Source organism: Priapulus caudatus, unplaced genomic scaffold (assembly GCF_000485595.1).
Source record: "Priapulus caudatus unplaced genomic scaffold, Priapulus_caudatus-5.0.1 Scaffold250, whole genome shotgun sequence".
Classification (NCBI taxonomy): Eukaryota; Metazoa; Priapulida; class Priapulimorpha; order Priapulimorphida; family Priapulidae; genus Priapulus; species Priapulus caudatus.
Window position 1 is genome coordinate 132,497 of NW_014577311.1, and position 22,251 is coordinate 154,747.

Here is a 22,251-nt window from a genome sequence, read left to right on the forward strand (position 1 = left end):
ACTAATAGTACTAAATACATCTTTATGTTAGCCGGCACAATCCTATTCCTAGGCTATACTGCCTATAGTGAATGTGATTGTCATGGGCAATGGCTCGGTACTTTGCGTTAAGCGTAGCAATTAGCGTTGCCATTCAAGTTAACGCACGCATTTGTAACGGAACTGAGTATTGAATCATTAAGTCGTGCGCTCGTGAGGAAATGGCACGACCCTGCATCTAGAATCTAGATACAATAACGCAACCCATTCTCGAAATTCAAAAATTCTCCAATACATGCAGGCCGAGTATGTGAATCAAATTTATTTCTTTATTGAGTAAGTGATTCTTGATGGGCACAGTGACGTCAGACTCATTAACTACACAACTGACCAACATCTTTCTCCTTCCTCGTTTGTTACTGTCTCTTGGACTATCAATAATGTTCTTTAATATCAGGTTATGAGGTTAACAGATAATGTAAGTATAAGTTTAAGCGAACTTCTACTAAGCTCATGCACTCAGGAGGTGGTAAATCTGTGTGCTTCAAACACTGCTCAGTCCTGACCATTCATTGTTATTATTAAAAGATTATATCATCACTAACCCAATCCACGAATAAAAAACATTCAAGCTGGCCAATTCTTTAATTAGAACTGCGTGAAAGCCAAAACACACTTTAGCAACATTGACCACTAGTAACGTCTTGGAAAATTAAAAACAGCTGTTTCTAATAAGCAGTTGCATGCGCATGTGATAATGTCAAGTAACATTATAATGCCTACCGGTATATAACAGTTTACATTGTTTGTGATTTTCAATATATGATTGTGTACAGCTGTTTTCATTTTCCATTCTATTATATTACATCAGGGTTCGAAATTAACGGGAGTCCGGAGTCAAATATTTCCCCCTGAAAATTCTGCCATACTACCTAGTTCGTTCCAGAGCGTGGCCTCGTGGAAATACCGTATTTTTTCAGCTAATATCCAAAGAAAATTTGACAGACGTGCAACCGCATGAATCTTAAAAATAAGCACATGCGTTATTGTTAATATCTTTAAATTTGAACCTCAGACTGCAGACTCCCTCATTTTGCTGCGGACTCTCTCTTTTTGAGGGTAGGGAGTCCGTTGGACTCCCGTGTTGCATCCGTTAATTTCTACCCCTGTTACATTGTACATTATTTGTGTTTACACTTTACAGTAAGTATCCTATCATTTCTCAGCTACTAGCCAAAGCTTAATATTCTCACAAGCTGGATGTGTGTATTTTTGCAGTTTGCTGCTGTCTACAGCTGAGACCACTTTAATCACAGGCGTTCTCAGCAAGGTGTGGCGTGTGTGTATTTACTTCTCTGCTGCTTTTGCTCAAGTTTCACCATGTGGCTGCTAGTTTTTTGTGTGTGGCGGCATCCAGTTGCTGCAATGTTCCGTGCGGCCAGCAGTTTAGTGCGTGGTGTAGCATTTCATTAACCATCACTTCTGCATATACAACTCCAGATGCTGCAGATCTTACTGTGCTTCATCTTGCTGCTTGTGTGTATATATGCAAGCTAGCATCGTGTTTATTGAATACAGCAGGTATTTGGGGAACTGGGTAAAATCTGCCTGGGCAATAAACGTGGCGGTATAAATATTTCGAGTCCAGACACTTAACATGTTGGATGGTCAGTTAGAGTGGTGCTGGGTGAAGCTCTAGCTAGATAGTATATATATGTTTTTTCATGAGATGTGCCCTGTCATTGGTCAGAGATATCCAATCTGCAGGCATGCACTATAAAAACAGATGTGTTTACCGGTTTGGACGAACTTGCATTTCGAGTAGCATTCTGAGTAGCATCAAATAGAGTTGACTGCATGTATCAGTATCTCATCATCTACTTTTATACTAATTGCAAATAATGCAAACGTGTGTACACTGTTTAAGCGCACACATATTTAGTATTCTCTACACACATTGCATTTCATACTTGCAAATCTTACACCTACACTTAAAGGCTCACAATGCGCATCCAAACGCTAATTTCTCCAGTACTAGACTATAGCAAATACTTCGTGTCATGCATAATCACACTACCTTATGGCAAAATAAACTCTAGTTCCTCCCATTTCACTGCGCGTTTGCTTAAAACCCACAAGAAAGAGGTGAGAAAACTGGCATTCTGGCGCAAACGCCGACTGTTTCCCAAACAAAATAGCCTCGAAGTGGTGACGTGACGTCACATGTTTTTATCTTTGCTGCGCCCGTACCGCTGTACCGCGGTACCGCTGCACGGTTGCTTGGAGATTGGGGAAACTGTCAACAACATCGGAGAATTTCAACAACATTGGAGGTATTTTCAAAATACCTTTTATAAGACAACGTGCAGTGAAATTGGAGGAACTAGAGTTTATTTTGCCATAAGGTAGTATGATTATGCATGACACGAAGTATTTGCTAGTCTAGTACTGGAGAAATTAGCGTTTGGATGCGCATTGTGAGCCTTTAAGACAAGCCTACATCATGTACACACCTCAATCCTCGAATGCATGCATGCTCGCATGCACATGCATGAACACAAGTATATCACCTAAAGGCTAAACTGTTCACACCCACATATCTCGTACACTACAGATCTCTACACAATTATACCCATACATGTAAGAACATTGAGTTCCGACTAATCTCGAACATGCTCGTAGGCTAGTCAACCCTCCTTGTTGTGGTTTCTTTATCAGTTTATTGCTTGGGGCATTCATCCTCATTGATGTCTGTACGACATGAAATACGCGTTGTGGACAAGATAAGATAGAAAAGTATGGAAACTAGGCCAGCACATTGATGGTAAACCACACGCGTGTGACACAGTGCCCTTATACGTAGGAGGGTCGACATGGAAATAATAATACGCAGCTGCTACCATACCTGTTCATTATAATAATAAAAAAATCATCAGCTCCCTACATTAGGTATATAAATATTTAAAACGCCATATCCTTGTTGCTCATTGCAACCAAAACCGGATAGAAAAATGGGTACATTCCCTCAGTACTATTTATCCCAGTTCAGTGAGGAGTACTTGAAAGCAAGGTCACATAAATTTGCCTTAGATTCATTTCAACGAAAGAATTTACTTTCACCTTGAAAGACCTTCATCCAATTCACCAGCTCTAGGTTATCGGTGAACATAACTATATTTTTTTCTGATGAACAATCTGTTCAAAGATTCTAAACCACAGATCTTGTGGGACCACTGTGGGAATATGTATCATATTCGATCAACATTATCTTACATGATTTATTTTAAGTGGTTTGTGCCACCATGAACAGTTATCAACGTTCAGGGTTCACGTTTTGTAGATAGTCACGTTCATAGTTGTCTTTCGTTGGTTAGCTCATGTCTGTAATGTGCAGCCTACGTCGTGGCACTGGTACATGTTGGTGAGAGTGCTGGTGTTTGTCTTCAATAGCAGCTACGCCCTGAACAGTTAATATTATAATGTTCAAAGATGTAGAATGCTGGGCAAATAAGATACCCCTGGTGCGAAAGGGAAGGGAGAGGAGAGGCGAAATAGAGACTCAGTGAGGGGGTCACAGTGGGGGACAGTAAAAGAGGAGGAGTCGAGAGGGTGCAAAAACTACTTCAAATGGTAATGTAGGCCATCGTATATAAAGATGTAGAACGTGGTTTTCATTTTAAGACTCGAATCCAAGTAGCATGACATCTTGTGAAAATGGGTCATTAGGGCTTGATCTTCGTATCTGAATACTCTCTCTGTATGATTTAAAATTTTCTCGTGTACGTTTCTGGCAAATTTTATTGTCTGGCATGTGACTTGGTTAGATTGTTAAATCTTCTTTATTGCATCATTGAAGTTTATTTTAAACTGAAATGATTTGATATATGCTTTTCTGCACGTGTGCGCTCTGGAATGTCCGCTTGTCTGCTTCTCCGGTTGTCTGCGCGTTTCTGCTCTATGGATTTATTGACATGATGTACGGAATATCCTCCTCGTAGGCATGTATGTGCGTGCGTGCGTGCGTGCGTGCGTGCGTACGCGTGTGTCATTATGCACAGAGCTGTACTCTTAGTCATAGATGTGCGCTCAGTGTTTCTGCTTGTTCCTGGAAGAGGCGCGCTCATCGCTCTCCTCACCAGAATGGTAATTGAAGCATTATTTCACTCCTAAGAAAGTATTCCATTCGACAGCTCTTCAAAGTTGGGAGTGATGATATAGCGGTCGTTGTGCTCGTTCGTGAGATTCTTTCGGTTTTCAGTTCTTACTGTGAGTGTGCATGCAGCTGCCTCCAGCCGTATACGCTTACCCCCTTGTGACATGTGTGTGTGTGTGTGTGTGTGTGTGTGCACTCACAGCGACCGGACAGCTTTGACAGGGAGTAAGAATTGGCTGACTTACGTGTGGTGAAGAACTAGCCGTTTTGCTCAGAAGGAAATTTGTGAATAGTGGAGGTAGAAAGTAGCAGGAGATCTGATCTCGTTGTTCAGGATTCTGTGTATTGACGTGTGAGCGAAGATTTGGGAAGCCTGCGTACCAAGCCTGTGCTTTCACTTGGTGCCCAACGTGGTGTAGGTTTTAGAGCCATACCTAAGCCATGTGAGTCCGTGTTGTGTGTTTTTGCGCATGCCTGCGTGCGTGCGTGTGCATGCATGTGTGGTGTGTGCGTGCATGCGTGTGCGTGCATGCGTGTGCGTGTGCGTGTGTGTTAGTGTGTGTGTGCATAATGTGTCCGTCAATTATCTGGGAACACAAATGAATGTCGCACCATCGACCTAGGCAGCGCTGACTCAGGCCGGAGATGCGAGCCAATATAGTCTGACTCATTCCCCAGTGAGACCCCTACCAGGCACTCAAATATCCGAGTATCACATATCACGTATGTGAGGCCAGTAGCCTCCCCACAAGCACAGAGCTTCCTTCGTAGTGTAAGTAACTATAGCGTACTTCCTTGGTCGTTAGAAAACAAACGAGGGATTCTGCTTGTACTGGTGTGTAAAATAATGTGATCATTGGGATGAGGATGCGACTATTGTTAATTGAACATCTTCTGTATCTGGTCAACCCACCTGAATCCTCAAGACTGCATATCTGCGCACATCACATAGGATTATGAAGGTTATACTTAGATTATAGTACTCGGAGTCGATGTTATTGTTTATATAATTAAGTTTGATGGCAGTGCACATGCCTTTATTGATGCGCTTAGCTGCATAAGCTCTGCTGATTCATTTTTTTATGCCACAGCATTTTTTAAGTATTGTTGAGTCATTGCGGAATTAATTGAAGCTGGTAAACATTGAGGTTTCGTCGTGAGTGTATGACGTATGGGCTTGTAATATCTATACACTGTTGTGTGCGATTTTGTAGTCGGTGTGTGAGGCTGTAGTGTTCAATAATTATGTATTGTGCCGTTGCAAGGCTGCTACATGCCTGTAGTATATGTGACGTTATAGTAACATATAGTCAAGAGCATATAAAGAAGGCCTTCTTTATATGCTCTTGATATAGTATAACAGCTCAAGGTTGTAAGTGTAACGATGTAAGCGCGTGCTTCTGTAGTAAGTATATGATACTGATATACGTAGGTGGAAGTAACGGAACTGAGTGTTACTAAGTTAAATGTAATGTGTTCGGAGCGCTGTAGTGTTTGTATGAGGATGTACTAGTGAGTGAGGAATCGTTGTAGGGTGTAATTTTGCGGTAAGTGCACGATGCCGGCATAAGTGTGCGTGGTGGTCAATGGTAGAGAAACAGCCGGTTCTTAAGCGACACGCTGTCAGCTGGCCATCAATTCACGGGGATTTCACAGTAATTGGTAGCAATTGATGGAAACGATGATTTAGCTAAAGTGCTGGAGCCTGGAATATAGTTTGCGTCGCGCGCTGGTTGGCAGCTGGCATTTTGATGCTTGTCTGTCCGTGCCATCGCGGTGCGGGCGGCGGCTGCGGGGATCCGTGTTTGATGGAAATGCACGCCCAGTGTGAGTGGAGAGGCTAGTAATGACGTTGTCCCGGCCGAAAATAATCATCAGCTAATTGAATTCATCGTGCAGAAGTCCCTTCCTTCATTTGTGCCCAGCCGGTGGCTACTCTGTATTGCGTCATGCTGCCATAACGCCGAATAACACAAGCCATTTAGCAAGGAATATGAGTGCAATCCATTTAGTAAGGATGTGAGTGTAATCCTCTATCACAGCGCAATTTCCTGAAGAAGCTGTATACATACAGGTCTATATGCGCGATGCTGACCCGACCAATCGCTCAAATCAAGCAAGTTTAGTGACTGATTGGTGGTATATTGAGTGGTTGGTGGTGACGCACTTGCGTCCCGGTTGTAAAGGGTAGCAGTCAGTCCGTGGGCGCGCATCCATTGAGTGCAGGACGGGTGTTGGCGTTTGTTGGAGACGTCTGCGTGGTCTTTAGGCAACTCTAGATACACTAATGTAAGTTGTAACCCAAATGTAGTTCACCCTACTCTGTAGTCTGTTGTGTTACGTTGTTGTAGCTATTTGTGTCTATATTATTGTATCTATGGTGTCTATATTATTGTATCTATTGTGTCTACATTATTGTATCTATTGTGTCTACATTATTGTATCTATTGTGTCTACATTATTGTATATATTGTGTCTACATTATTGTATCTATTGTGCCTACATTATTGTAGCTATTGTGTCTACATTATTGTATCAATTATAAGGCAGTTCGTGCGGATTGCTACTGCTGCGTTATATTGTTCAGCCGTTACGCGATATTGTAAATACATATGATCAAGAGTAGATAATAGGGAAGGAGTGTGACTTCAATAAACAAGGGAAATTCGTCATTTACTAGCCTTAGAATACCTACGATTTACTACGCGTAACTCAACCAACTTGAGCTTAAATCGTACACAGTACATTCGTCTAGCATCGTGCGAAATCGTTTTCTCGTATACACCCGCAATCCGGAGATACAGGCTAAAACGTACGACACGATTTTCCATTATGTTGCCAGCAAACTGAATGTGTAAACCGCCTAACTCGAAACAAAAGGCAGCTGTAAATAGGTCAAAGATTAGCTCTGCGAGCCACACCGCATCGCTGAGGGCGCAAGAGTCGTTAGTAGCTGCCTTTTGTTTCGAGTTATGCGATTTACACATTCAGTTTGCTGGCAACATAATAGAAAATCGTGTCGTACGTTTTAGTCTGTATCTCCGTATTGCGGCTGTATACGAGGAAACGATTTCGCACGATGCTAGGCGAATGTACTGTGTACGATTTGAGCTCAAGTTGGTTGAGTTACGCGTAGTAAATCGTAGGTATTCTAAGGCTAGTAAATGCCGAATTTCCCTTGTTCATTGAAGTCACACTCCTTCCCTATTATCTACTCCTGATATGATCAAATATATCCTGACTATGGTCTGTAGCTCCAAGAAAATACATCAAATATATCCTGACCATGGTCTGTAACTCCAAGAAAATACATCAAATATATCCTGACCATGGTCTGTAGCTCCAAGAAAATACATCAAATATATCCTGACCATGGTGTGTAGCTCCAAGAAAATACATTAAATATATTCTGCCCTCGGTCTAGCTCCAAGAAACGGTCATATATCGAAAGACCGTTGTTTATTGACGTTGGTCTCGCAGCATGGTCGGGCTACTCCCAATCGAATCTATTTGCGTGTTGGACGCAACGATATCATGTACATGCGTTTGTATGTGTGGGTATAAGGTCCCTTCGCGTGTGTTATATGAAAACGTGACACATCGATCGGTGCCGTTGACGGCATATGCGATGTTGTTTGTGATACATTGTATAATTGCACCTGCCAAGCATCCAGCCGTGTACACCCAGCCCAGTGGAGCGTGTCCCCCGCTTTCAGTGCTAGTGTTAGTCAACAGACTCTACACTTACCGCGCTGGCATTCAGTTTTAAACCGACGGTTGGCGGTGCACGTGGCGCCCGCTCTACCTACGCACCGGCTGCTGGCAACGCGACTATATATATATCCTGTTATTGCGCGACTCGCCTGTCACATCCTAATAGTGCGTGCCGAAGATCCTGTTATCTTCAAGTCAACACCCAAGACGAGAATTCTGTGTCATTGGGTGGAGTGAAAGCTGCAGCTGCCGTGCCTGGAGGGCGACGACGGAGTAGCAGACGCTATTATTTGCTGTGTAAATAGTACGGTGAAAGTCTGACAGCTTACCTAAGGAACGTCGTTCTGCCTAGCCCAGTAGAGCTGTGAGCGTGACACAGTTCCACTGAAGATTTTAGTGGATGTAGTTGTAGTGGTATGTTTAATCTCAGAAGTGAATAAAAACACAATCCTGTTTTATACGCTTCTGATATTATTACGGTTGCCTTGATCTATCATATCGTTCATATCAGTTGATAATGGTGCCAACTCTGACTTCGTTTCAAAAACAAACAATCTCTCGAGCGAAGACTGTTTACATAGGATTAGGGCAGCTGAAATTAGATCCAAGGCTGGCAGGAAATGTACCACGTAGTTGTGCATGTTACACAAACCATGGCTCTACATGGCTAGTTTATTCTACAGCAACGTTGCAAGTTTGAAACTGCCAGTTTAGCTGATTGTTTGTCCGGATGATGGGCACGTATGTATGTGTACCTGTGTACGTGCTGCAGTGTACGAATTTCTACAGCGTTAATTAGCCCAATTACAGGTAAAGATCACAGTCGTGAACGCACACCACAGAACACAGTCGTGCTCGATTGGTTACATTGCGTATAAATGATAGCATATCTCTCGGTGGGTGCTGTCAGTAAATTAGGTAACACGTCAACACGAATTGCTAATTGCTGTTAAAACGCCCATAACTTGCTAGTATGGTGAAGTTTATACTATTGGGACATGTAAGAATTTGCGTATGAATCGTTTTTAAGGATGTATGCTTGCTCGAGTGAGTCCGTGTGCGCATACATGTAATCAGGAGTGTATCAATATTGATACACTCCTGATGTAATCATGAAGCTACTCGGAGATGGAGAAGGTATAAAAGAACAGGGAGAGGATGAACAAGAGATGAGGGGGAGATGGAAATGGGAAGGGGAGATGAACGTCATCGAACGGAGAAACAGAGATGCTGTGGGAAACCACGGCCAGAGAAAACATATATACATATATATTTTATTATGTGATGATCTATCAAAGTATAGATATCGAATAATTATATCAATATCAATAATTGGCATAGCATCTAAATTTTGCATTGTCACTACAAATTTGTTCTTGTTTGTGATGATTCAGCTCTGACTGAGTGAGATTTCACTGCTAAGCCTGGTGTGATGGAGCACGACCTTCATTTGAGAGACAGGGTAGGACTGCAGGACTTTGTCCTGCTGGAAGACTACCACGACGTCAACGCCTTCATAGAAAACCTGCGAAAGAGATTCAATGAAGACATAATATATGTGAGCACGAAATAGACAGCGATCGAAACATTCTACTTTGCTATTTCATTTTTTTTCTACTTCTCTCTCCTCTCTCCTCTCTCTCTCTCTCTCTCTCTATGTATATATATATAGCAATTTTGTTATCATATTAATATTAGCTGTGGGCATATGTAATTTTACCGTCGAAGAGTGCCGATAGATGAAAAACGATCTAGTCTAGAACACTTGAGTATCATGCGTAATGCATTCTGTCCCAGTTGACATGCCGGAGTGATATCCCGTTAAAGTGTCAGTTTAGATGTGGTTGACGTTTGTGTCTGTTCACAGACGTACATCGGTCCAGTGCTGGTGTCTGTGAACCCCTACAGGGAGCTGCCTATCTACAGCCAGGAGTATATCGAGACATACAGAGGCGAGGCATTCTATGAGCTGCCACCACACATGTAAGTCTTAACACGTAATTGCCCTATAATGTCGCCTGCAATGTAGTATGAGGAGGAAGCATCGGTAGATGCACAACTAGTGTGCTGCTCTCTCTCTGGTGCGGAAGGCAAGAAGACAGGCACAGGTAAGCAAATGGGGAAAGATACATGGGGCAGATATGCTGGTCTAGCAGCTACATAAATGTCACAGAGACACAGATGTTACAGCAAATATATGCAAACAGGATAGCAGAGGTCGAATTTGTATTCTTTATGGCAAGGCAAGTGTTGCCATTGCCTTAATAAGATATTCTATTGCACCACCGCAAGTTGGAGGGATACCAAAGGAAAAATTACCTTGAGATAAGTGTTTTCGGGGACAGTTATTAGAACTAACTTTTAACATGGAATTTGCAACATGGAAATTGCGTTTCGTAACATGGAATTTATGAGGCAGAAACGGGGGAGCGCCAGGTAAGGCAGCCACGGCAATTTATAGCCGTAGATATCTTCCAGTTTTCAGGGGAATTCATGTAAGTATGGAGAGGAACCACGGCACTTGCTATTCGGCACTTGTCTTCATTGCCTCGCCAACATTCGAGAACTGGGTGTAGGTTCACATATTGCTGATACACATTCGTGGCAGGTAACTGCAGCAACTCAAACATAGTAGGTGATACAGCAGCGTGACAGATACAGAGGCACTGAGTGACTGACTACACATAATTACTCGAATAATGAAGTGTGAGCATATTGTCGCTGATGTAGTGCTCAGAGATCAAGAGTTGATGACAGCTCGGTGCTGATTATGCCAGAAGGCATGCGCACCTCTAGCCATAACTTAATGACCCGACAACATGTTACCCGCGAGTTGGAGTGTTCGTTAACAAGCTAATGAAGTTAGCACTCATTACTGTAAGGTGATAGAAGAAGAGTCAGGTGTCTGAAAAAAGTTTGTTGAAACTGTGGCGCACCTTTCATGAAACGAATATACGTAAATTCGTTGTGCGTTATCACAGTTGTGTAGGCGGGGGCATGTGAGTGGGGTTGTAGGTTCAGTGTGTGACAGATACAGCGTGTATATCTGCGGGCGATGACCCATCTAGTTCGGGTCGCGTGCTACCGTGCGGCAAGCTTTGTCGTGCCAATTTATTGTGGTGGTTGTAAAGCTGTTGCTGGAATAGTCAGCATAGCTCGAGTTTAGATTGACCACAATTGCCTAATGGAACTAGTTACGGCCCGACGACATTTGTCCATGATTATTCATTGAAACGAAATAAACCAGTCAACTAGCATTATGGTTAGTGGTATTGTCTCTTAGTTTGTTTTTGAAGAACCACCATTTCAGAGAAAGAGGTCACTAGTGTTCCTTGCCGTACCTCGACTTAGAGTCGGTGCTGGTATAATTACAAAGGCGATGTCTTGTGGGGTGTGATGAACACATCCATGTTAGTGATTAAGCAGTGAAATAAGTTTGCTAGATGGGGAACAGATAGACAAAGAGACCAAACGTCTGTGTAGCAGCTTTTTATTTTTCACATGGTTGCGCATGGCAGAAGCTGGCACATTTGCAATAACCCCAACCTTGGGCTAGTTACTGGTACACATTACTGGTTGCATATAATCAAGAGCGTATAAAGAAGGCTTCTTAATACGCTCTTGATATAATTGTACCTTCCATGCATATACGTGGCAACGCGGCCGCAGTAGCGAGATCAAGCATGAATGAACACACGAACATCTGAATATAGGCGCAAATGTGCAGCCAGTGGCGGCGTTTACGTGTGTCTGGTAAGGGCGGGGCAGATGGATAATGAACCTAAATCTACAGTAACTGTATCTGCGTTTGCATCTGCTTTCATGCGCACCGAATCCTGACACTCTGTACTTTCTCCTCAACTACACGCTGGTATTCCGTCTGCAATAGAACCCGTCCGTGGTGCTTGAACCCAGTAATGTCGCAGATGGTAATCACCGTCTATTGGTAGTGTCAATAGCATGTGAAGTCATGAAAAACGCCTGAATGCTGCCATCTAGCCTGTCATGTAGTGGGCTTGGGTTGGGTTCCCTCAAAAATACAACTAATAGGTTATCAGAAAGGTCCGTCGTATTTCTAGTGTAATTCGCACATTTGTGATGTGTAACTAAGCAGTTATAGGTGCAATGGAATGTAACACAGAAGTCATAGAGTGAGTGGGGTTCAGTATGCGATCTGTATGGGTCCACTGTCATCAGCGTGCTGAAAATCCACAGAGTCGCCCGACTCAGTCGCGTAGTGTGTCCACAGAGTCGCCCGACTCAGTCGCGTAGTGTGTCCACAGAGTCGCCCGACTCAGTCGCGTAGTGTGTCCACAGAGTTGCCCGACTGAGCCGGCCGGCTCGATCACATGAAAAATCGCGTAGTGTGTCCAGTGAGTCGCGGTCGATTTTCGAGTCGGCCGGCCGGCCGAGTCGCCCGATTCAAACACGTTTGATAATTATTTGAGCCGGCCGGATGCAATCACCTAGTGTGCAATCAGCCAATCAGCGTGCTGAAAATCCACAGAGTCACCCGACTCAGTCGCGTAGTGTGTCCACAGAGTCGCCCGACTGAGCCGGCCGGCTCGATCGCATGAAAAATCGCGTAGTGTGTCCACAGAGTCGCCCGACTGAGCCGGCCGGCTCGATCGCATGAAAAATCGCGTAGTGTGTCCACAGCTTAAGCGATGCTCATGGTCATATCGCATCAGTGCATATAACCTGTGCCGTTGCATTCATACGCGCGCGTGTCGAACCGGTTTCGATTTCATTTCCTTGTTTTAGTTAACAAGCGGGCAGGGTAATATACGAGGGAGTGTGATTACAGATTACCCACCCCCCCCCTTTTATCCGTGATCAGTGGGTGCGACACGAACGTTACGGCATAGTGAGCAGCTTACCGACATTTTGTGTCGATACTGTTCGACTGTTTCAGTCGGTGTTGGCCAGTTTTTAAAGACACGTGGTATAGTCGGAGCCAACAATTATTACGTACCAGTTATTTCAGATGCGACCATGGGTAAAATGATAGTTGGTTACAGGGGCGGCGCCATGGTTTTCAAAGTGGGGGGGCCCAATTGAGAGAATGAAGCGACCATGCCGGGGGGCTGAGTTATTCAAGCGTAGGGGAGCCAGGCGACCAAGCGGTTGTGTGGGGGGTGGGGGGAGCTTTTTTCAATTTTGCTACTGAAAATGGAAGCGATCTGGGCGTGCACATGGATAGCTGGGCTGAAAATATTCAAATTTTTAAATGGAAGAAAAACGGAAATAACACCTTTTCAAGTACATGTCTATGCTGCATGTCAACTATAGTGAAGTATATATAATTTGCCATCTCAATATGAATACATTTTCAGGGCGTACAGGAAATTTCCATTTTCTTCAACCTGGTAATAGAAAAAATAACATTGCTGGAATGATATTTAAACACTTATAAACATCACTCGACTAGCTTTTATCTTTAGTTTAATCTTCATGTTGCTGACAACAGTTTTGCTTAAAAACCCAAGCTGCTAGGATATTACATAAAGAATACAGCAACTATTTATTAATTAAAAGACTAAGAAACTAAACTGCTAAACTAAACTAAAACAATAAAAGGAACTATATAAAAATATATACATAAAACTAACGCTCATAGGGTCTATGTACCCCAGGTTACTGCGGACGTACCCTCGGTACGGTCCGGTATACGGCTCTGCGTTATCAGCGTGGCGTTAGGCTCTGCGTGCTGCGCGTACTTAAAGGGAAGAGTTTACTCTAGGTTCTAGGGTTATTTTCAGCTAATGCAGGTTATAATTACGCTACATAAAAAGTTTCATGGTTCAATCACCATTAGAAATATTTTTAAAAAATGTTTAAAACTAACGACTACAGTTTGATTACAGCGACGGTGGCGCCACTCAAAGCGCACGATCTGGTAAGTTGCGGCAAAACCATTTCCAGCCAAGGGCTACAGACGAGGGTGTTTCTTATTTATTCATTTAAAAGCAAAAGGATTGTAATCTCTTATAAACGACATATAGTTTTCAGTTATAATATGGATAAATTTGCCCTAAATGAATATCGTTCAGTTAAATAGCATTTAGGTATTAAATATAATTGCCACTTTTGTGATTAGCCCTCGGTCCTGTAACGTGCAAAATAAATTGTCAAATACGCAACTTTTTCGGGGTGGCAGCACGGTCGCGGGTGTCATGGCGCCGTTCAAATTTCGTAGCGTTGATGTGTAATTAATTATAACATTTAAATTAGGTATCTGGTAACAATACGTGTGGGTATAGACGATTTGTTATACAGTAAGTACAGTTGTATGCAGTAAAATCCTAGAGGCTACTGTCCCTTTAAGCTGTGCGTACGCGTGCGTAGTGCAGTATAAGTACAATGTGTGCATATGCAGGCCCGTAGCAAGCATTATATTGGGGGGGAGGGGTTCGTTTTTCAATGTTGGTAATTTGCTCGGCAGGGCCGTGTGCAGGATTTGTACCAGGGGTGGGTCTAACCGTAACCCAAAGTTGCGAGCACGCGAAGGGGGGGGTCTGGGGAAATTTTTTCAAATTAGACCCCCCCAGATGCGTTTTCTGCGCGAGCAAGGGGGGGTCCGGACTCCCTGGACACCCCCTGTACACGCCCCTGCTCGGGTGCGAAGCGACCAGGCGAGGGAGCCAAGCGACCGAGCGGAGGGAGGGTGTTGGAAGTGGGTGTTCACTGTTCACCCTCCCGCACGATGGAGATTTTGCAATTATTACATTAAAATGGAGCGACCTGAAGTGAAATTCTTGCAAATTTTCCCAAATTATTATTTTTGGCTTGGGGGGAGGGGGGTTCGTTCGAATCCCCCGAACTCGCCCTGACTACGGGCCTGCATATGCAAGTACGGTAAGCCCGGCGCACACGTGAGTTATTTTACTCAAGTAAAATGACGCATGAGTCATTTTACTCACGTGTGCGGCGGATTTTCGTTGAGTAATTTGACATATGAGTCATTTTACTCACGTGTGCGGCGGATTTTCGTTGAGTAATTTGACGCACGCCTCATTTTACTCACGTTTGCGGCGGATTTTCGTTGAGTAGTTTGACTCATGCGTCATTTTACTTGAGTAAAATAACTCACGTGTGCGCCGGGCTGTACTGATATTCGACCCTCGATCGAGCCTCCGAAGCACAGGATCAGGCCCCGAAGTCCGCACGGTATTGGGGTAAATACGGCGCTGTGCATGTCTGTTTGCTATAGAGTAAGGCTAGAGGGACTTCGTCAAACTTTGTAATTTTCCAGTAGGCAGATGAAAATGTGGATAAACACTCTCTTTCGCTCTTTCCCCTCTTCCTCTCCTCCTTATTCCCTCTTTCTTTTCTTGCATTTCTTTCCGATCATACAAAATACATATAGACATATATTTTCTGCCAAAAAAGTGGGGGGGCCCGGGCCCCCCCGGCCCCCCCGTACGCGCCGCCCCTGGGTTATACTCGGCTGATCGCGCACATTATAGTTTTATGATCGGTCGTCCCAAACCGTTTGTGACAAACACTGAGATTGAAACGGAAACGCATTATGGTTGTGTAGTAGCTGAGACAGAGCGAACTATCTGTTGATCTGTAACTCGGCAGAAAAGAGCCGTGAAGATCATCGTTTCATTTTCATTTGTCAGCAATGGAAAAGCCAGTTTTGTATTGATTAATCTCGGGTTGGTATACCTATACTCTATTACAGGTAGTTAGATTTTGACTAAAACTGCACTTACTACGCATGTAAAATAAATATAAATATATATTTAATAGAATATATATTAGGATATATATATATATATATATATAGAATTAGAAGTATATTTTTAAGTCAAATATGTGATGGATTAGGATCGTCTATTAGCTGTTATAAACAGTCAGCATGGTCGCTTGTTTCTTCGCAGATATGCCGTGTCTGACATGGCTTACCGCTCGATGCTGGCTGAGCGACGTGACCAGTGTGTGCTCATATCGGGGGAGAGCGGTGCCGGCAAGACGGAGGCCACCAAAAAGATGCTCTACTACCTAGCAGAGGCAAGCCACCATGCTGCTGAGGTCGACAGGGTGAAAGACAGACTGCTGCAGTCCAACCCAGTGCTAGAGGTGTGTGTTTGCACATGCCGAGTGTGGCTCGCACCCCACATTGTCTTGAAAGCTGTCGATGTATTCAAAAGCATGTAATTCCTTGTCGTAGCATCTAGTTATGATGATTCGGTAGCACCGATCAAACCTTATTGTCACGAAAATCCTGAAATGGACATGGATCCTGGACAGTACCATAATGCAAGTAGGGGTGGTCTTTTATGCCCCTGCTGCAGCTGTTGAGTAATGGAGCTTCTGTAGAGTTTTTTAGTGGAGGCAAGAGCTTCAAAATCAATATTAGGAATCAGTCTGAGTTTGTTTAAGAATGTATGCTCAGTGGTTTACACATCTTTCTAGCAGAGCACACCATCTAATAGGTTCTGGAAGTGTATTGCATAACTAAAACCTCTCACGTTCCTCTCTCAACAGGCTTTTGGAAATGCAAAGACTACGAGAAATGATAATTCTAGCCGGTTTGGGAAATACATGGACATCCAGTTCAATTTTAAGGTAACAAATTTGGTTTAGTCATGACGAATTTCCTCAACAGCAAAATCGTCATCCTTATTATCATCATCATCGTTATCATCATCATCATCATCATCATTAACATCGTCATCATCAGCATCATCATCATCATTATCATCATCATCGTCATCATCATTAACATCATCATCATCAGCATCATCATCGTCCTCATTAACATTGTGGCCATTGTAATCATCTCTGTTCTAATTACTGACAGCAATAATGTGGTGGGTGTGCGAGTGGGAGCAAGGGTAGAAGTATATTAGTTCTTCCTTTCTTTCTTTTACTGTAGGGCGTGCCAGTTGGAGGCCACATACTCAATTACTTATTGGAGAAATCCCGTGTCGTGCATCAAGCTAACGGCGAACGTAACTTCCACATCTTCTATCAGCTGCTAGCCGGAGCAGACGAGCGATTGCTACAAAGGCTCCATCTAGTGTCTGATCCTGATCAATATTTCTATCTTAAACAGGTATGTGCTAGGCGTTTGCGATGGGCTGTCTTGTTCAAATACGTTGTAGTTCTATCTGTATCATCTGTACAAATGATGGAATTTTACACGAATGCTGGCAGTAGGTAATTCATGCTAAATGTATGTGATATATGATGTGTTATTGTCATGCAGGGTGGTTCCAGTCAAGCGAGAAGGATCAATGATGAACAGGATTTAAAGGTCGTTAGGCGTGGCTTGGAAGTGGTTGACTTCTCACAGCAAGAGCAAGATGTGAGTAAGAACATCTTATTGTCACCGTAGCTAAAGTTGACATCGTCATCGTCATTTTGGCATGTGGAGCTGTCACGTGCGTTTTTGCTCGTGTGCGATCATGACCGATCTGAGTCGCTTTGGTTACGTTGAGGTATCGTTGTCCTTCACAGGAGCTTTTTGCGATCGTGGCTTCAGTGATTCACATGGGGAACATTACCTTTGAGGAAGAGGATCACATCACTCGCGTGGAGGATGGAGAACACGCCAACGTGGTTGCACAGGTCAGACAGCTGTCATGTCGACTTCAATCCAACCTTACTGTGCATTTATTGAAGTGGAAACAGCTCGATTATTCAAGGTTAATTCAAATTACGTATTTCATGTCTATGGCCAGAGTGTGCGTGGTGTACATAATCTCTTCTGTTACAGTTACTGGGTTGTCCCTTGGATGTACTGAAGCAAGCTCTGACACACAAAGCTATAGAGGCTCGTGGTGAAAAGGTAGAGTGCACTAAGTGCATTGATCACATTAATCATAGTGTTAATTAAGTAACATATAACATTTCTTTTATTATTAGCTCGTCTGACGTAGTCAGGTGCAGCTTGTAGAATTGCATGATTGTCCGTCCGGCCGTCCGTACGTCCGTCAACAGTTGGGCACAAATCTAAACAGCTCGACGTACGGATTCGAAAGTCGGGACGTAGGGAGGTAATCCGAAAACGAGTTGGGATGTCGAAGCTGTGGGTCAAAGGTCAAAGGTCAAGAGGTGTAAAAGAAGGGGGAACATTCCCTTCTTAACTTAAGGTATAGGGAGGAAATGCAGAATTGCGGCACAAATCTAAACGGATTGACCTAGGCTTGTGATAGTCGGTGTATAGCACATCCTGGTAGGAAAAGCCATCACTGTGTCGAAATTGGAGGTCACAGGTCAAAGGTCAATGGGGCACAGGGCAGATTTTAGACATTTTCTGAGGACATGGTCTGACGGAGCGATTGAAAAACTTTTTTGTTTCAGCGGTGACCTAGCATTTTTATGGCTTTATTGAAAGGACCATAAAATGTACTTTCCGCTGACATGCGAAGAGTAAGTGTCGGATAACCTTTTGACCCTCAAGAGGAGGGTTAAACATGGATTTGTTAACTGTTAACAAAGGACTGACCTGCTTTTGCTATTGTGGATGTGAGGCTACAGTTGCACAGTTCAATTGCAAAGGCAAATGTTTGTTGAACAAGGTTTACGCTCCTTAAATCTCATATTATTTTCTAAAGCAGTCTGTATTAGCACCCTGAGTAGCACCCTGTATTAGCACACTGTAATGAACCCTGAATGCTCACGTGGGTAGGCAAAAACATGGGGGCACCCCATTACGCATGCATGGGGGTGAACTGGCACTATTCTAATCATAATTCTTGCCTGGCAACCTGCAATGCAGATGTGTTAACTCACAGTTGAGCGAAATTCTTGCCTGCCTGAATATACTTGGATTTCAGCAACTCAATCCTAGATATATATGCTCTGAGCACGAACGCGGTGATGGGAGGGTGCTCTTCATTCGTTTGCCAGTGAGTTTAGCATCAGAACACTTGCCGTCAGGTGAGCGCTGTCGCTCTGCAGCACTTGTTCATTGTGTTATCTGCTAATCTGAAAATGAATTGTAGACAAGGAAGTTGTGCCTGTCAGTACAGCATATGGATATGTTTACTGTACTCTTCCTCGTAACTCCAAAGATTGAGGAACTGCCAGCATGTTGACAGTGAATGAATGTTTAATCTATGTTGTAGTAGTCATGAATGGTTTCTAAACGCACAGTCTGAGCTGGTTGATAATTATTAACGAGACGCGTGTAGTGTGTCACTTTTTAAAAACTGCATTCGTGTTAAATTAACGTCAAAATATCTATCAATCTAGCTTAATGCTGTAAGCAGAATTCTTTTGATTTTAGCTGTCTAAACGTCTTTGAAGTTCCGACGAGAATTTATAATTAGATATGTCAAGCAATGCATTTCAACATGTATACATCAAGCACCATTCAACTTTAATGGCAAGTTTTCAAACTGCCAGATTATTCAATTGCTTGCTTGGATAAACGAAACCAATTAAATTCTACATGAGTGAGTTCGTGACAAAAATGAGAATATTTAGCCGTGTTATGGAGCAAATGTGAAACTGAGTTTTAAAAATGCGCAAAATGGCCCGTGTCTTGCACTTTCATTAGCTTTGCATTCAGCATGAAGCATTATGAAAGCATTCAGGGCAATGGTCAAGGTTGGAGATAATTTATAGCCAATTATTCTTATCCTGCTTGAATATATATTAGGAACTTATTAACTCTTTTGGTTGCAGATGCATACCCCTCTGAGTCCTGACCAATCTGTCTATGCTCGTGATGCGCTTGCCAAGGCTGTGTATGAACGTCTGTTTACGTGGCTAGTTAACAAAGTCAACTTCTCTCTGGCGTTTGAGGTAAGTAAATTATATAGTTTATTCGGTACAAAACATTTGTCACAAGAGAGTTTCGTCTGCCCTGCCAGTGCACTTGACAAGGTGCAGTAGGCAGGGGATACTAGGCAATGTATATTTACAGTTTTTATGAATTGATTAACTGAATATAATATATTAATATATTTTACGACCTTTGTTTTCAAATATGCAGCACCGGGCAGATAAGCTATCTTATGTGAGTATGAGACATGTGCTAGTGCCAAATAGCCATGTAGCATGAGCTGTGACTGAATAGTATTAAGGATGTGCTGGTTTTCTATTTTTGTTTTTTGTAGCTGCACGTGTAGTTTTGGTTTTGACTGGTTTCACGATGAAAGGATTTTTTTAACAATTTGGGCAATACCCCTGCAACATGCTAGGATATGCATGGTCTCGTGGACGTATTTCTTGCTAGACACCACTTTAATTTGCCAGAAGTAGTTTGTTATCGATTGATTTGTTTTAGGAAATGTACTCCGCGTCAATGGTGCAGGCAGTTCAACCAGCTTTGCTAGATTGCACACCGTTGTTCTATGTTTACTGTGATTTACCAATTAGTTAAGGCTTTTATTCCAATTACTACCCCACTAGTTGCCTTGTGTATGAATGTTATGCTGGCCTGCATTGGCAGCATCCGGAACATCTTGTGGCATGGTAGCCAATCCACAGACTTACAGCCTCTTATATTTAGCCAACATGACTGTTACTAATATGCTGTCTCTCTCTCTGTATCCCTCTCCCTCTCTCCCTCCCTTCCTCCCCCCTCTCTCTGTGTCTATCTCTCCCCCTCTCATTCTCTCTCCCCCACTCTCCCTCTCTCTTACTCTCTCTCTCCCCCACTCTCCCTCTTTCTTACTCTCTCTCTCTCTCCCTCTTAAGCATGCGATCACGTAACAGACTGCTTGAATGACTGGCATGTATAATAGTTTTGACGTGTAACTGGCAGTATTAGTCTACTAGCCACCCCTATGTGTTCTTCATTGAACCTAGAAATGTCGAGTACTATAAGGTTTTATGTTGGAAATGCAATATACAGGTCATAAGGACTCAGAAACTGCCGGATGCTAATTTGCATATGTGTAGCATTTTGCATAATCGGCCTAATTAGCATATTAATTAGGTCAAATTACTAAATCAAGAATATCTTCCTTAGTAATGCACATAGAGACTTCATTCGTGTGTCTAGACCCATGTTTTCGACACTAAGCAATTGATCTGACATGGATTCAAACCCCTACCATCCTTCCGACTGCCAGAAATCCAATATGGCTGCCATGCATAATGAGGTAAACCGTAACATCACCATAACTCAGCAACTGTTGGAAGATAGAGACTTTGTTTTGATGTTTAGACCCATGTTCTTAACACCAAGGATTCCATCGTCTATAGGACTTATATATTTAACAGTAAGTTATTATTATATACGAAAATGTTAAATATTACGATGCAGCTAGATCATGGAATACATAGATGAACACCCAACACCATCAAACTACATACTATTTGCCTTCGTCTTCATGGTTGTGATCATTCTCTCCAGTCTCCAGATCATCTTCTCCTTCCTTCTGCTCTTCATACCCTTCTTCAGCATCATCTCGTTGTGTCAGTGAGTTACAACACTCATTTCCTCCTTCACACACACACAGTAGCAGACCTGTACATGACAATCCAATTTGCTGCACAACCACACTTCCTGCTGCGTGCAATTCCTCCTCTGCTCGCGCAGCCTGCAGCTAATGACGTCCATCGAGGTTTTTTGGTGCGGTAGGTTCTTTTGACAGCACTGGTACCACTTCATCATTTAACGTAACTTTCCATCCATAGTTAGTGATTTGCGGACAGCAGGAGGGTCAGCCTTGTCCGCAGCCTTCCATAGCATCATTTGGAGATGTGCTCTCCGGATATGGAATCCCAGGTTGATGTCTGTTGGTGGAAGGGACTTCACGGATAGAGGATTCTTTCGCTTGCGATAAAAGTGGGATGGATCCGTGCTTGCCATCAATGCCACTGTCACCAAGCTCGGGAGAAATGCAAAAGAATATTGGGAATGCACGCACTCTCAGGCTGTGACACTGTGTCCTATCCTAATGGGAAAGGGAAAGTGTCCGCCCTGAAAGTGCTCAACCAGACTGATATTGCTGGACTAAACTCAGTTCTTGGAGAGAACGATGTCACTGACAGTGACCTGATGGCAACTGGCAAAGCCTTCTTCCTACATTTATATGGCCAGAAGAAAAGCACGTCAATGAATGCTTCCAGGTACGAGATTATCGCAAGCGAAAGAATCCTCCATCCGTGAAGTCCCTTCCACCAACAGACATCAACCTGGGATTCCATATCCGGAGAGCACATCTCCAAATGATGCTATGGAAGGCTGCGGACAAGGATGACCCTCCTGCTGTCCAAATCACTAACTATGGATGGGAAGTTACTGTAAATGATGAAGTGGTACCAGTGCTGTCAAAGAGACCTACCACACCAAAAAACCTCATGGACGTCATTAGCTGCAGCTGCCGAGCAGAGGGGAATGCCTGCAGCAGGAAGTGTGGTTGTGCAGCAAATGGATTGTCATGTACCTGCTACTGTGTGTGTGAAGGAGGAAATGAGTGTTGTAACTCACT

General features: G+C 43.2%; 1 protein-coding gene across 5 annotated transcripts in view; it reads left to right on the plus strand.

Annotated features, from left to right (window-relative positions):
* Nucleotides 1-22,251, plus strand: part of LOC106808042 (unconventional myosin-Ic-like) — a 32,982-nt gene that overhangs the window by 287 nt on the left and 10,444 nt on the right. For 2 of the 5 annotated variants that reach the window (XM_014810590.1, XM_014810592.1), the window contains exons 2-11: nucleotides 9,241-9,404; nucleotides 9,714-9,829; nucleotides 15,736-15,934; nucleotides 16,343-16,423; nucleotides 16,734-16,913; nucleotides 17,067-17,165; nucleotides 17,318-17,428; nucleotides 17,577-17,648; nucleotides 19,493-19,612; nucleotides 19,803-19,826. In XM_014810590.1, coding sequence (XP_014666076.1) covers nucleotides 9,279-9,404; nucleotides 9,714-9,829; nucleotides 15,736-15,934; nucleotides 16,343-16,423; nucleotides 16,734-16,913; nucleotides 17,067-17,165; nucleotides 17,318-17,428; nucleotides 17,577-17,648; nucleotides 19,493-19,612; nucleotides 19,803-19,826 — 1,128 coding nt within the window. In that variant the 5' untranslated portion in view covers nucleotides 9,241-9,278. Of the gene's footprint in view, nucleotides 1-4,887; nucleotides 4,905-8,169; nucleotides 8,261-9,240; nucleotides 9,405-9,713; nucleotides 9,830-15,735; nucleotides 15,935-16,342; nucleotides 16,424-16,733; nucleotides 16,914-17,066; nucleotides 17,166-17,317; nucleotides 17,429-17,576; nucleotides 17,649-19,492; nucleotides 19,613-19,802; nucleotides 19,827-22,251 lie in introns of those variants that run through there. The other 3 variants (XM_014810593.1, XM_014810591.1, XM_014810594.1) reach the window with 3 other exon arrangements.